We start from the raw sequence: 16,973 nt of genomic DNA on the forward strand, positions 1-16,973 counted from the left end.
ATTTTTAAGTTGCAGCTTGAAACTAAACAGTATCTATTTGTGAACGAGTATCTATAAAGGTTACTTCATCCAGCTCTTGACCCAAGGTCTGTGCTACATCCATGTGAAGCGTCTTGACTGCAAACATCAACTGTCCACTTCCTTCCACCTATGCTTCCTGACTCACTGAGTTCCTCCAGCATTTTGCTTGCTGCTCACTTAGAACAACTCTGTCACCACATGCTGTTTGTGTTATTGCTTTATCACATACCTCCCAATTTGAATAAACAGGCCTAAAGGATGTGATCTCGCTGTCTTCCCATTGTTTGTTTGATTTGATTATTCACTAGGTCAGATTTTGCTGTGCAGCTCAGAAATCTCAAGGCTGCAAGGCAAGGTTTTAAAAATATTGAGAAAGGTGTTAGTTGAAGTGTAAACTAGTTGTGGTGCACTGAGGGAAACATACTACCTGAGGCCATAGTGAACAACAAGGGCAAACTATCAGTATATAACTTCAGGATGAGGAAATAAACAAAGCAGAGATACAGAGTGAGGGTAAACTTAAGTGATCTCAAATTCAAATTGGACACAGAAAAAATGGTTTGGGGGAGAAAATAAAGAGATAGGAAGGAAAAAGTAAGAATTTACCATTTTAAAAATCTCCTCAAATCCCCTGAAAGAAAATCTGCTGAGCTAATGGTCATTAGCAATTATGTGTAAAAGGGAATTATTCTTTTAAACTACTAGATACCCTTCAGCTGCAAGTTGATTAGAAAAATAATGACAGCTACTTCATAAGACAGCTACTTTCATGAAGCCTATACTGGAGCAGTGTAAACTCTACAAAAATTATTCTTCACCTTATTAATGAGTTATGAATTTGTTAGAATTTCCAGTTAAGTTCCTTGATCATTTTACTAAAAACACTAAATATTGACTTTTCTTGTAGAGAAGTCAATATTTCCTTTGAGCCTACTTGGCTTTGGTAAATGCAATCCAAGGTTTCAACTGAAGAACTTATTTTCATCCATTGTATTTTCCAACTAGATAAATGTTATTTTATTTTTTGCAGGGGTGAGCTAAAATAGTTCCAGCTTTGTTCTTGTGTCCAGTACTGATATATATTTTAACTCCTTATTTATTTGTGGAATATATCACACTAAAAAACTAACCCAATTTCCTATTATTGATATCTCAATCATGCTTTCAGGCATCTGTATTTCTGGATCTTTCTGTTTTGCCATTTTGCTAAGAATTAACCAATTCTAGCCAAATGTTCATCATTTGGTCTTTATTCTTAAATGTACTAGTTCCTATTCCACAGGACTATTTGGATAGATTGGGTGTGTTTGTGAAATTCTTTGAACCTAGGGACTGGCAGGATCAAATTGATTGTCAGGATTAAAATGATTCTGAATTACACCCTTGCTGATTTTACTTTTCAATTATATATATATTTTTCAAAACACTTATTACTTAATAAACTTATATAAACTCTTCTGAGTGTTGTAATCACACATTCTGTTTTAACTTTTAAGTACTTCTACATGCTAATATTTACAAGGTAAAATTAAGCCTCTAATTAACTGCAGTCAATAGTGCTTATTGGAAGCCTCAGAACATCAGACATTTTTAAAAAATATTGTCTTAAACTGAACCACTTCAAACTATTCATCAATTACCTTTTCTACCACCATAAGTTTAGAAAATGTGATATTTGCTTTGAAAGGAACTGTTCAGTTTCATTAATGGCTCCTCATATAGTAAAGCAACCCAGCTCCACATATAATGTGCATGGGCTAAGCAACATGAGTGACAATTATTTGCTAGATAGCTATACTGAGGCCACGAGTCAAAGGCAGAGAAGTGAAGTTGAGGTACACTATCTAATTTGATTGCAATCTGCTCTGACAACCTGCTTGGACTTTTCTTCTTCCATTTCTCATACACCATTTCTGTTAATCTTTGTATATACCACATATTGTTTCAAGAATAAAGCTAACAAAGGTCTGGAATAGGGTTTCAACCTATCCAATTCTCATTATGGTAGAAATGTATTTAATCATGAGAGATGGAGTGGCAAGTTACCGGAATCATTATAAAGAAGTTGTAAATTTTCAAAAAGGTTTAGATTTGATCATTAATTAAAATACCAGAAATAACCTTTTGTGATGTGTCTTAATGCACCCGCTTTCCAGTCCACAGTGGTTTCGAAAGTAACTGGTTTCATTTCTTCGAAGGAACTGTGGTATTACCGAAGTAATGCCATTTCCCGTAAATATTTGCAGAATGCAGCAGAACTGGTTTGGATTGTGATCAGAATTACGCAGTGAAACAACATTGTTTTGATTTTAATTCTAACACTATGCCAGTGCATCATTCGATTGTGATACTTGAACAAAGCCAAATATTTTTCTTAATGTCAAGGAACTCACTGAATTTTAGTAAATTTGTCATTCACTTTAGTGATTTTAATTTTAGCATTAAAATCTATTTTAATGTACTTTCGTTTTTTAAAATCAAGGTGAATTATAGCTTCATATAGGATTACCATGAATGGGATTGATTTTGATCATATGTAGCTATGCCAGTCATTTCTCTTGTATCAATATTATTTGTAGTTGGTTTCATATATGGCCCACTGTTGGCTGAACAAATGCAGTTTGTATTCTAGTTACAAATCAAAAGAAACTGGCAATTGTGCCAAGTAAAGAACTTGCATATGGGACTGCTGCTGCATTCGCTTAGTTGTCATATTTATTATTGTGTTTGCGCATAATTGACTTACAGCTTATTAAAGCACAGGCATGTCCACTTTGTGACACATTTGCATACCACTATATGCTAAAAATTTATTTTGTTGCAACTTCCTCATCACAATTGTATGCTCCTTTAAGTTAAATGAGTGCTATTAAATTTGTAGCCCATATATATCAGCAATTTTTGCATTCTGGTGTTGTGTTACAGGAATTGAATGAAATAGGTATTTTTCCATTGCCACTCACTCTGTGCACAGTGTAGTATTGAGATGTCAAAGTCAATGGAACTGAATTTTGGAATAATTTTCAGCCAGTATTTACATAGTGAACTTAGGTCACGCGACTGAGAAAAAATTTGATTTCAGATACATTATTTTGCCATTCATTAGCCTTTTATGGAATTACACATTTAGTATGTTGAGTAATTGAGGATGAGGATTTTATGTATATAGATTTATGTAATCATTAATGAACTTTTGTGGAATTGGATGTTGAACAAAATGGATGAAAATGGATTGTCATTCAATATCTCCTGTCTTCCACTCAGTGAAACCAAAATTAATCCTACATAAACCTGAGACTTTTTCCCAAGGTGGGAATGGCTAATACAAGGGGCATAATTTTAAAGTGATTGGAGGAAAATATCGGGGGGAGATGTCAGAGGTATGTTTTTTATACAGGGAGTGGTGGTGCATGGAAAGCATTGCTAAGGGCTGTGGTAGAGACAGATACATCAGGAGCATTTAAGAAACTCTTAGATAGGCACATAGATGATTAAAAAAATAGGGGCTATGTAGGGGGCAAGGGTTTTAGAGTAGGTTAAAAGTTCGGCACAACATTGTAGACTGAAGGGCCTATAGTGTGCTGTAATGTTCTGTGTTTGTATTTAGATAACTACATCTTTGAGGTAAGGGTATAGTTAGAGTTTGGAGGAGGAAAGACTAACATCCTGAAGGTTTATAGAAATGCAAGGGCTATTGGAAGGTTAAATGAAGGTTATTAGAAAGTTAAGCCAATGGAAGACATAGAAGAATAAAATTAAATGAAATGGAGAATGTTGCGTAATTAGAAATGTGAGCAGTGTACAATGTGGAATAGGGCTAGAGACCGAGAATAGCAGTCTGGTTACCTGTAAACACAGCAGGAGCAAGGAAAGAGCATCACACTAGAAACGATGAACAAGGACTAACTTGGTCCTGGAGCAACAGGCAGTCAGCTCTGCCAAATACGGGAATCACAGGCAAGGAAGGGAGTGGGCAAGATGAACTCACTGTACAAAAATACCCCGATGTCTGAATGTACTGTCTGTACTTTAAGTAAGATTCACCTTCCCCTCACTGTTTCTCATTTGTATGCTTTTACCTTCCTCTTTGAACATATTAACTTTCCTTTTCATTTCAACTAACTTAGAACATTCTACTTATACAATGATTCCTCTACCCCAAAGCAACTTCCTCTACAATCCCAACCGAAGGAGTTCCCTGACGGGTTTGTTCCCTTTACATTTTGCAAAAGGTCAGATTGGAATAATTGAAACTGTATGAGTCCCACTGCACAATTAAATCTATCCCAATAGTACTGAATAGAGATAATTAATTAACTTTAGAATTCAGCCAATACTGGTTTGTTAATTTCTATTCATGTTTTTGTGGCCAGGCATTCACTGGCCTCTTTTCCTTATCGTTAGTTGTCCTTGAAAAGTGATCACAGGCTTCTTCTGAAACCATTCTGTAGTCTCTTTAGTAAAAGTTCTCGGGCACTGCTCACGGTGATATACTTCTCGGTCAGGCTTTGAGCTATTGGCCTGATTTTGTATCACGGTATTTATGTGATGGTTCAGTTGAGTTTCTGATTGATGTTGGCCCCTAGAATATTTATTGGGGAACTCAGTTTTGATAAAGAGTTGAGCTAGTTAGACACTACCATGCTGGAGATGGTCATTGTCTGGTATCTAGAGGCATAGATATTACTCGCCACATCAGCCTATACCTGAATGCAGCATGCTGGCCAGGACTGCTGCTATATTTGCAGAGAAATTGCAAATGGAATTGAACTTTGTGAATTATCAGCACCACATACCCATTTCTGAAATTATGATGCATAGCAGTGCATTGATGATTATTACTTGCTTACTGCTTTTGTAATGATACGTGCCTTGTGCTGTGTGTGACTGTTGGTACTGTGCTTTGCACCTTCAACCCAGAGGAATGTTGTTTGCTTTATTCATGGGTGTCTATGTATTTCTGAATGACAATTAATCTTGAACAATTAAACTCTACCCTTCTCATCACTGACAGAATGGCTGCAAATCAGCTTGATTTGAATTGCATTGTTTGTTGTAAACTTGGACAACCTTCCTGATTGTAGGGAAGGAGCAGTGTTGAAAGATTGCAGCATGCTGTTTTGCAGATGGACTTGGGAGTGCTTGTTCATGAATTGTAAAAAGTTGGCTTGCAGGTACAACAGGTTATTAAGAAGGCAAATGGAATGTTGGCCTTCATTGCTAGAGGGATTGAATTCAAGAGCAGGGAGGCCATGCTACAACTATACAGGGTACTGGTGAGGCCGCACCTGGGGTACTGGTGAGGCTGCACCTGGAGTACTGTGTGCAGTTCTGGTCTCCATAGTTGAGGAAGGAGATACTGGCTTTGGAGGCAGTGAGAGGATGTTCACCAGGTTGATTCCAGAGATGAAGGGGTTAACCTATGAGGACAGATTGAGTCGCCTGGGACTATACTCTCTGGAATTCAGAAGAATGAGAGGGGATCTTATAGAGACGTACTAAGTTTTGAAAGGGGTAGATAAGATAGAAGTAGGAAAGTTGTTTCCATTGGTAGGTGAGACTAAAACTGGGGGACATTGCCTCAAGATTCAAGGGAGAAGATTTAGGACGGAGGTGAGGAGAAACTGTTTCTCCCAGAGAGTGGTGAATCTGTGGAATTCTCTGCCCAGGGAAGCAGTTGAGGCTTTTTCAGTAAAAATATTTAAGATACAGTTAGATAGATTTTTACATAGTAGGGGAATTAAGGGTTATGGGGGAAATGTTTCGGCTGCTCATGGTCCCCAGCATATACTGGATGCCATATTGGAGCAGCTACATAGATCTGCTTTCATTTGATCCTATTTAGCACAATTATATTGCCACACAGCAGAATGCACAATGCACTCTGTGTGAAGCCTAAAGTAAAATCAAAGTAGCATTAAATGACACAAACTTGTTTGGTGTAAAATTGAAGTTGTTAACATCTTACTTGGGTAATAGAGATGCCTTTGGGACTCAGTGCTCACGATGCTTACAGAATTACTATTGTGAATCATGTTGGACAACATAACGGTGAGCAAGTTAGCGGTAGCCATGGCTGGTCCCTCAGAATTACATAGAGCAGGATATCAATCAGCAAGTACTATTCATTTGATTCCAACACTGCCAATCATGAACTAAATACCACAATTATAGTTGCCTTCCTTCACATGACAGCATTTTTGTATAATTATAGGATTTCACTCACCTGCTGTGCAAAGGTCAACAGTAGCCAAGTCATTTATTGTTCACCACATGATGTACTGATGTGTCTCTTGATATAGTCACTTTGTCAAGACTACCAAAGTGTTATATAAAATAATTTTTGCATTGCTCATCTAGATTTGGGGCGTAAAGAAACCACACCTCTTTATTGCATCTATTGACTGTAAATTGAACTGAAGCACAGTGCATTCAGTTTTTGGAATAGTTTCTTTCAGTAGTAGCGACCCTGAAGTAATAATTATATTTATTGCTAAAACGCAAGATTCACAAACAAATGTACACATACAAAACACATCTTTCCCTTTTAAAGAAAAGAAACATTGAACTGATAGGTGAGCATATTTACATTGAGAATTTATACATTCATATTATTCAACTACATTTACTACCATAGCTTCATGCTTTTGTACTCTGTGACCTTGGCAATGAAGGTGTATCTGTCTCCTCCTACTCGAATGATGCTGATGCTTATGAGTAATTTTCCTAGAAACTGTTTGTTTGCCACAATCTTTGTGTTACTATGACTTAATTTCACGCTGATTTGCTTCCTTGGGGTATTCTTATAGCTTGTGTGACTGCACCTATTTCAATTTCACATATCTGACAGATCCACATTTTTTTCTGTGGATTTATTTGGAGGAAAACATTCCTTGCTAATAATCTGGAAGAAATCGGATACAAAACCAGCAATTAATTTTTTTTGGACATGTACATTATTTGAATTTTGTTGAAGGTGACATCGTCTTAAACAAGCTGTATAACTGTTGATGACTGTTGTCCAAGGGGCTACCTGGCTTAACCAAGCCAAACTCCATGTGGGTTGCCATTCGCATACTCGTCTTTTCAAACCAGACAAATTTCACATGGGTTCCTCTGTGAAATGCCGTCCCAAACTGGGCTTCCCAAGTTCGAGGCTTTCATTTGTGTTTTCACATTCCCAGCTGTCTCATCACTGTGACCGATGACGCATTTCTCATCCTGATATATTGCTGCCATTGAAGTTGAGTGCCTTTTAGATAGAATTCCTTTGTTAGTTTTTAAACTCAAAGTATGTTTACTGTATACAGCCTTGAGATTCATCAACTTACAAAGAAACTCAATAGACCACATTTTTTTTAAAAGTCCATCAAAATCCCCATGTGCAGAAAAAGACAAACCACGCAAACAATGAAAGTAAGCAAATAATATTCAGAACTGAAGTTCACAAAAGTAAGTCCATAGCCACAAAACCAGTCATCACTGCACCCTTAGCTGCAAGCAACGATCTCAGTTCAGCACAGAGACAAGTAAACCTCACAGAGAAGTGAGCTGAACCGGCTAGTCCTTTGCCTCCACCCGAAAGCCTTGGCCTTTTCAACCTGGCCTGGCACTTAAATCAGCCAAACCTCTGGTTCTCCCTTGCCCTTGGACACAAGCTCTGCCTCTCTTGCCTAGGCCCTGCCACCTTGTTTCAGCCCATACCCAACCATTCCAATTCGGCCTAGTGCTTAAATCAATCAAACCTTGTTTTTTTTTGCCTCGTGTCTGGGCCGAGCTGCTTCAATTTGGCCCATGCACACCACACCACAACCATCCTGCACCTTCAAGACTTCAGTTCACAGCTCAAAAGTGCCAGGTTGTTCAGGCCGTTCAACAGCTCAGCTCCGAAAGGCAAGTGACAGGCTATTGTTTGCAGTGATGTTATCCAGTAAAACCTGTGATTAATACAGTAATCGTTTGTTTTGTTTGCAACTCGCAAGTCATTGCTGTGCTTCACTAGCACCATCTTAAAACTGAAGTGTCTTTTCTAAAGCTTTGGTCCTCCTTTCTTTCAAATTTCCAATGAACGACAAGAAAACACAGCCATTCATTGTGTTGTCTTTGGAAATCCCTCCTTTAACCCTTGTAAACTGTGTCCCAACAGCCATAATTTTTTAAATATCCGTTTATCAGTATCTAGTGCAGCACTCTCTGCAACCTCTCAGATTTCTGCACTGTAATCCACACTACCTGCTATATTTGCCATTGGAACACTTCTCACTTTTTCCATACTGTGCAACATTTCTACTGTCACATCTATTACTTCATCAGTGTGATGGCATTTCTGTTGAACCTTGTATACGCATACCTTCCAGTTAATTCCTTGTTGCCCTTTACCTGACCAGCTCCCTCTTAGCTCCATGTGACTGTCCCAGACTGGGGCATAGTATGTGATTCTGGTGGGAAAAGAGACCCGTTTACAGTATTTGGCCCATCTTTCCTTTCATACTGTGTGTGCTGCATAAACAAAACCTGCATACTCCTGATCTTCTCATCCAATGCTGTTGGCTTCCGGGTGCAATCCAGCAGAGTAAAAGGGAATTGGGATTCCCTAATAATTATGATAGCGGCACACTCCACTCTCCTGTTGCTCTCAGCACTTCCCTCAAGTACATCAACCATAAAACATTGTTTGTGGTCATCAGGACTGTACTAAAATTGCAGCTCTAGATGTTTCATCAGTGTTCTCAATGAATAATGTTATGTTTTGTAACTTTGAAACATTAAACTAATTCAGAGGAAGACCCTGAAGTCCAAAATCTTGGTCTAACTTCACATTCACACTAAGTGAGGCATGCACATATCACATGGCAGTCTGATGACATATGGAATTCATGTAATTATACATATAGCTTGCAATGAATTATTTAAACAGGAAAGAGATCTTAATCAACCAATATATATACAAAATTACTCAAATGTCAAATATACAACAAACAACTAACTTCGCTTCACATTCACTGCCAGTTTCTCTTATGGCACCACCTCCGGTCTCAGTACCATTTTAGTTTGCTTAGTCTCCTATCTCTTTATTTCCCATTTATATTTATGGCATCCTCTGGGTTTGCTATACATGCTGGCTACATTTCCCAATAAATTGCTATTTGAATCTTGTGCAAGCTGTCCTCCTTTAAAGCCACAGACAGTTCTGAATGGACTATATTCCCACAATCAATACTAGGTCTACTGTATTTGCCATCCTCTAAACTGGGGGTTTCCTGCTATTTCCTAATGCACGATGTATCTAATAGATGTTAGAGTGAAGTTCTTAATCTGGACAGAATACTGCACCTGGTCTTGAATTGCTAAATTCCTAAAAATATGTCAATGCCTCTAAAATTGCTTAAGGTGCTGAACATTTGTAGACTGTAGTGCATCCGAAAGAGTGTGCAGGATGGGTATTGTGGTTTTATTTGTGAGCCTGGCAGAGCCCCAAGCTAGTTGTGGGGGGTGGGGATGGCTATGATGACCGATGACCATAGGCGCAAATGGCCAGGTGCTCTGGTCAGGGTGGGTAAGTGCAGGTAAAGAGATGAGATCGGTTTCTTGGTTTGAGATGGAGAAGGATCAAAGACTGCTAGAGAATTATGTTAGAGAGGCAGTAATAGGGGACAAAGAAATGCCAGATGAACAAGTATTTTGCATCGGTCTTCACTGTGGAAGACATTGACAGTATTCCAGAAATTCGAGAGTGTCAGGGGCAGAAGTGAGTGCAATTGCTATTACTAAGGAAAAGGTGCTTAGAAAGCCGAAAGGTCTTAAGGAAGATGGACTACATCTTAGTGTTCTGAAAGAGGTAGCTGAAGAGATTGTGGAGGCACTAATAATGATTTTTCAAGAATCACTGGATTCTGGAATGCTTTCTGAGGACTGGCCAATGTCACTCCACTCTTTAAGAAGAGAAGGAGGCAGAAGAAAGGAAAATTATGGACCAATTAGCCTGTGTTCAGTGGTTGGGAAAATGCTGGAGTCCATTATTAAGGATGAGGTTTTTGGGGTGCATGGAGGTGCATGATAAAATAGGCCAAAGTCAGCATGGTTTTCTGTTGGAGTTCTTTGAGGAAATAACAGGCAAAATAGACAAAGGAGAACCAGTGGATGCTGTTTACTTGGATTTTCAGAAGACCTTAGACAAGCTGCCACAAGTGAGGATGTTTAACAAGAGCCCATGGTATTGCAGGAAAGATATTAGCATGGATAAGACTATTAGCCTGTTGCCAGGAGGCAAAGAATGAGAATAAAGAGGGCCTTTTCTGGTTGGCTACCAGAGACAAGTGTTTTTAGCTGTGTTTTCTTTGCATAGCAGACAAGACTTAATTTCTACCTCACCCCCCAAACCCTCTATCACCACACACATGTACCTCCTTTCCCCTCACAATTCCCTGGAAAATAAATACGTTTCCTTTGAATTGTAATTAGTTTAAACATTCCTAACAAAGAAATTTTGCTCATGTATATGTGTTCATTTTATACTGTCTATGCGTAAATCTAGCAGAACACTAGATTATGCCATCCTGGCTTTTCATTTCATTGCATGATCATGGTTCTTAATCTACTTAGTCTTAGTCACTGAGAATATGTTTTGTGGAAACATTGTTCCTATTTCATCCCTCCTGGTTCTTTTGACTCCTGCATGGTTTTGAATGTAGTTCACTACCCTTGTTTCTGCTGTTGATTTCATCCGTCTATTGCAGGTTCCTAACCTGGGGTTCATGGAGTCCTCGGTTAATGGTTGGGGTCCATGGCATAAGAAAGGTTGGGAACTCCTGGTCTATTGGAGCCACCCCTCTTTAGTGCTGCTTCTGCCTTAGTAGAGTAGCCAGCACATTCCCATTTGCGCCTTTATCTGAAGTCCCATACTAGCATTTCACAAGTGTTGCAGAATTACATCTTTGCTTCCCCTTTATATAATGCCCCATGTGCTGTTGCCCTTTGGAATATAATCAGTTCAGTAAATGTGCCTCTAACCCTCCGCTCTAACTCTTGATAATTGCAAATTGCCTTTAACGTTAGAACTAACTTTGTGTTCAACTACTAGCCAAGTTTTCAGTGAGTTAGCCCTTTCTTAGCAACAGAATTAAAGTTATTGGCTGGTTCAGTCCATCTAGTTTCCTATAAGTTCAATAATGTGCAATGTCCGTAGACCCTGATGGACTCTGCCTTGTAGGATCTCAGAATGTATAGGACAATTTCTTTTCAGTAGGTATCTCCAGAAGAGATACAAATACCCCTTTGTCTTCCCTTTCTCAATCTCTGCAGTTTGTGGCACATGTGCTCAACGTCTGGTCCATATTTTGTTCTCCTTTTTGCTTTCGGTGCAAAGCTTTAAACAAGCATATCTTCAGAATTCCAAAGTAAAGATGAAAGATTTAAATAAAAAAGCTCCAGTCCATTATCAGCTTGTATGAACCTTCACTGAAAAACATTTAAACCAATGTGTGTGTGTGTGTGTGCGTGTTGAGCACAATGCAGGCTGACTACCTGCTGTACCCCATAGTGCCGTACTACTGAATGCAAAATTAGCTGAGTCAAACTTGTCTGGAGATTCATTCTTGGTTAGTGGCATGAAATGCACTGAGAGCTGCACACAAAATACTGGAGGAACTCAGTGGATCAGGAATAGAAATAGACAGTCAACATTTATGGATCTAAAATGAAGGGTCTCAACCCAAGATGTCAACAGTCTCTCCATAGATGCTGCCTGACCAGTTAAGTTCCTCCAGAGACTTGTGCATTGTTCCAGGTTCCACCATCTGCAGTCTCTCTGAATCTCCATTAAATGCACTATGTATGATAGCTGCATGTTCCACTTATTTTAATTGTCTTCAGTGGGCATAAGCTCCATAAACCCTTCGTGCATTTATGGATTCAGCCAGTGAATGCTCGGCACATTTAGCCACTTCTGACCAGGTACTGGTTGCTGGGCAAATGACCTCATCCCAGTAGGAGTTAGGAGCAGGTGCACGAGTAATGATTTTTATTTGACCCAAAACATGTGTTCATGTTTTTGTCATGCTTCCCATTCTCAGTTTACTCTGTTTTCCTTCCTGCTCTTCTTGATCTTCTCAAGCGTTTGTTTTCTTTCCCCCTTCTGCTTAGCATGTGGTTCCTGTAACAAAATTAATGACCGTATCAAACTAACCTGAACAATCTTGAAGTAACATTTGTTTTCTTTTCACTTTTTGCTATGCGTTACTGGCCTTCCTCACTGACTAACAGCAGTTATGGCAAGGAAACAATGAATGACACGGATGATCCTGAGACAGACTGTGATAACAGACCAACTTCAAGTCACTTCTACCCTGTTGCTTTGTTGCTTGTCAGTTCACACTTGTTGGTGGTGTGGCTGATTTTGAGTCTCGCTTTACTCTTGGCCAAATATCAATAATGCACTTGTTTACCACATCATTTTGTAACTAACACTTGACAATGTATTCATGTAGCTCTATATAACATGCTTTGTAAAAGAACCAACTTGTTTGTAAGTCTAAAACAATTGTACGCCATGTTTGGAAGATTGTTCTGAGTTACTTAATTTATTTCACTGTCTTTGCAGTAATGATTTCAATGCTTATTTTGTAGCAATTTGTTTCTTCCAGATTAAGTTATGCATTGTGTAAGATTTATTTTCAAGTGTTTTACATAAAATCCTGATCTGTTATGTTAGACGGGTGAATACTGTAATTGTAAAAGGTATTTCTTTTCTTAAAATAGAGAAAAAAATGATGAAACACATGTAAATGTATAAAATCATGCTATATTTTTGGTCAGAAATCTGTCAAGGGCAGTCCTAAATTTAAAAAAATGTGGCTAATTGAAAATGATATGTGTTTATAGGTTTAGAAAAAAGAATCAGAATTGGATTTCACAGGTACTTTGAATAAATTAACAAATAATTTACATGCAACGCTCACAAAATGCTGGAGGAACTCAGCAGGCAGGCAGCATCCATGGGAAAAAAAAGTACGGTCAACGTTTCCGCAGGACCCAGCCCAAAAAGTTGACTGTACTTTTTTTCCATAGCTGCTGCCTGGCCTGCTGAGTTCCTCCAGCATTTTGTGTGTTTTGCTTGGATTTCCAGCATCTGCAGATTTTATCTTGTTTATGAAATAATTTACATATTTGATATAAAGTGAAAGAGAAGACTATCTGCTTTGTTTAATTAATTGCTAAAAAAAAGTCCAATTTCCGGTAAAAGTCAGTGAACTTGGCTGATACTTTGTACATTTAATGGCCTCTATTCTTGCTAAGATGGCTGTAGTCATTGTAACCATGGAAGCAGTGTGGAAACCATAGCATGTGTCAAGTACACATAAGCAGCTGGGATATTTTAAACTCCTGAACCTTATTTCCAAATTGTTCTCTTACCCAAAGCCAACGTTAGTAACAAGATTGTCAGTGGGCAGGAAGGGCATCTTGTTTCAGGGGATTACATTGGAGTCCCTAAATAGATGAGTACTGGAGGAGTCTGAGACAGCCACATCACATTAATGAGAGGACAAGTCCAGGCAGCGAAGCCAGAAGATGTTTACGTGATGTTACGCAATGTGAATACTTACAGAACCTAAATCCTCTCCATCATATTGATGAGCTTTCCATCTGTGGCAGGTGCTACCAGAACCCCAAGTTAAAATGACATCAATAATTGTTAAAGAATCAGCCGCAGGTGCATGTTGAGAGATTCACTTGATTGAAAAGTGGCATCATTGTGTGTGTATCAGTATAATTTTGTAATGCAGCCTACATTAAACAAAATGCTTAAATGTACATCCTAATTTGTCATTGTATCAGATGACAGAGAGCTATTCAGAACATCTAGATTTCATACAATATTTAAGCATCTATCCTGTCCATACGCAGCATACCTGCTTTACCGTGCATACAGTCAGGAGACAAACCAAAATGGTCTTAGATCCCATACACTCAGGGTAGTGAGTTCATGAAAACAACAGTGAAATACTTCAACTTCTGAAAATATAAACAATAATTCTAGGCTAAACAACATAGTAAGACTGAAAGGTTAAATGCAGGCACATACAGTATTGTTAAATTTGGTATTTCTTTCCTTCAATTTGGCCAAATATCATTCACGGGTATATCATTCACAGTTTTCATGATCCACTGCAGAGCACATGGCTACACAATTGTTCCCAGCTGCCCCTAACATATCCAAATGGGGAATAAGGCAAAGTTTATGCCATTGATTTGTTATACAAGAATATTTAATCAGGAACATGCAGTTCAGATTATTGATCATTTGAATTCTGAAGTAAAGCAGCTGTGACTGTTTTGATTTTTGCAATGTTTTTGCTGCAAAATTAAATAATGTATATATTTAACACTAACCTTAATACTTCAGTGAACAGTCGGTTATTTTTGGCCTGCCCTATGGATTGACGTGTGTAAGATGTATCATCACCTGTGTTAAATAAGTGTAGATGATTATGCAGTTATTTTTTCTTATTGAAAATGTTACAGCAAAAGTTTAATAAATGAAACTATTTGTTTCCTTTTCTTTTGTGGTATTATGTTTTTCTTTCCTTTTCACCAGAGAAGGATGTCGGATAGAAAATGCGCAGAAGAATATAAAATGCAGGAAGTATGCATTCAACGCAATTCAGCTGATGGCATTCCCAAAATATTACAGGCCACCAGATGGGACATATGGAAAAGCAGACACTTAAGCAATTTTGTTTGTAAACATATAGTTTACAAAAAAATCATGTGTTTATTAGCTTCATGTAGACAAAGTGAGTAATTTATCTATTTTTTTTGACTGAGTGATTTATCTGCCGTCCATTTATGTTACTCATATTGGGAATCATATTTATGTTTAAACAAATGGAAATTGTACATAGCCCTTGGCAATCATTTTGTTTGAAGGACCTTGCCATTTTTTTTCCTTGTTAATGTTGTACAAAGAACACTAGTATATTGTGCTATTTGCAGATCTTTTCAGAAAGCAATACCCCTGTTTAATAATATATTAAATGGCTGTTCTTTGAATTGATATATTTGGAACTGGATGCTCTTGTTACAACAAATTATTGTCCACAGTCATGTTTCTATTTTTCAGGATTGCCATTGAGAAATAAGTTTTTTAAAATGTTTTGTAACACAAGCAAATGCATACTGCTAGATGTTTGAAATTATTCAACAATGTACCCAATTCAAGTGCAAGATTGGGAATATGTGACTTGAAGAATTACTGTATTACTGCTGGTGTTTGTGCCAAAACGTCTTCCTGTTCACTAAACAGTATATTATGTTCTTAAAAGGAATAGGTATAAAATGGACACGTGGCTCTTATAATGTGTGTAAGATTAAACATAGCCATCAAACTGACACTTACATATTAACATCAGAAATACATTCACTAACCAAGAAACTATTTAAATACATTAAAAACTATTTCAACATTTTAAATTTACATATCCCTTTTATATAACAGCTGTAAAACATGCAGAAAATCTGCATTATTATAATGTCAAATTCTGTGGAGTAGAAATAGGCAACTCTACAATCACAGAAGACACAGATTAAACAAGGGGTATTTTAATGTTTTCAAATAACCTTACATGTATTAGCTTTCTTGAGGTCCTCAAACATTTTAAATCAATTGATATTTATGCTGCTAATACAGCATTGTAATTAAAGAACCTAGCAGATGTGGGTTGTGATACTTAAAGAAGCTATCTAAGTATCCAGGAAGAAGAGCAAAATCTTTAGGAAAATAATGAAAATTAGTGCCTCTGGAAAAATAAAGTTGGAGCTGGTGAGAAGTTATCATTCTCTATCCAACTGTTGTATAACCTATTTATTGCAATCAATAATACAATGTTGATTCAAAAAGATGTTATTTTTGTGTATGACAAGGTGATCTTGTAAAGCTGGTGTGTTTCTGTTCTGTTGATCACTGCAGTAAAAGCAACTGCAAAAAGCAGGATTTGGCGAATTTAATTGTTTGTCCAAATAAACCTAATTCTCTTTATAGATCATTTTTAAGAGCAATCTGTTGGATTTGGAGGGTAACAAAATAGTTTAGTACAGAAGTAATATCCCAGAAATTGGGTTGCCACCTAAGGATTTAAACAGTTGAGATTAAGGCATACAAAATTAACACACCCATTTTCGCTACAGTAAAATGTTAGAATGTAGGCACTTGGGTACATTGTTTCCAATAAATTGTTTTTTACACTGAAGATAGATACAATATCTCTATTTCCTTAGTGATTATGTTAAGTTTTATAACACCCTGTTGGGAGCATTTACCTTTGCTACACTTTTAAGTGCCTGTTTTTATATCTTAGGAGTTTACTCATATTTTCTATTTCCTCGCTATCATTTTCTTAGTAATCTTTTCTGATTTTAAACCCCTATTAATTGATTAATTGATCTTATAAACATACTCTTGATCAAATACTGTTGTTAACGTAAATACTGTTGTTAATGTTGGCCAAAGTTATAACATTTTCTAAAAGAGTTTTCATGTCATGTAATCATTGACAATTATGAACATCTTTAAAGTAGTTACCTTTTTTAATCTACCCTTGCATCTCATAACTTAGATTGCCAATTTACCCAGTTTGATCTCCCCTGTCAATATGATGATTATAGCTTCCAGTTAAATGCAACACCATGTCAATTATGCTATTTTATATTCTGTCCAAAAATTATAGCTAAAAATTCCCACATTGTTTTCTATTGTTTGTCATTTCATGATTCAGATCATTTAATTCTCTGCTAAGATTCTAACTTGCTATTTTTTTTTAATCTAATCACCATAATCAACCTCATCTTTTTTTATATTTCTCTTGTTTATTCTGGAAATTAAGACTCTGTACTATTTGGTTTACAGTCATACTATCATGTGTAAGATTTGAGCACTTAATTGCATATCATATCAAGGA

At 37.3% G+C, this 16,973-nt stretch overlaps 1 protein-coding gene across 15 annotated transcripts in view; it reads left to right on the forward strand.

The window, feature by feature from the left end:
- inpp4b (inositol polyphosphate-4-phosphatase type II B) overlaps positions 1-16,265 on the forward strand; it is an 813,686-nt gene extending 797,421 nt beyond the window's left edge. For 14 of the 15 annotated variants that reach the window (XM_072256173.1, XM_072256177.1, XM_072256174.1 and 11 more), the window contains one exon: positions 14,615-16,265. In XM_072256173.1, coding sequence (XP_072112274.1) covers positions 14,615-14,747 — 133 coding nt within the window. In that variant the 3' untranslated portion in view covers positions 14,748-16,265. The remainder of the gene's footprint in view (positions 1-14,614) is intronic. The other variant, XM_072256187.1, reaches the window with a different exon arrangement.
- The last annotated feature ends 708 nt before the right edge of the window (positions 16,266-16,973 follow it).

The sequence above is a fragment of the Mobula birostris genome, chromosome 4 (genome assembly GCF_030028105.1).
Source record: "Mobula birostris isolate sMobBir1 chromosome 4, sMobBir1.hap1, whole genome shotgun sequence".
In the NCBI taxonomy this organism is placed as follows: domain Eukaryota; kingdom Metazoa; phylum Chordata; class Chondrichthyes; order Myliobatiformes; family Myliobatidae; genus Mobula; species Mobula birostris.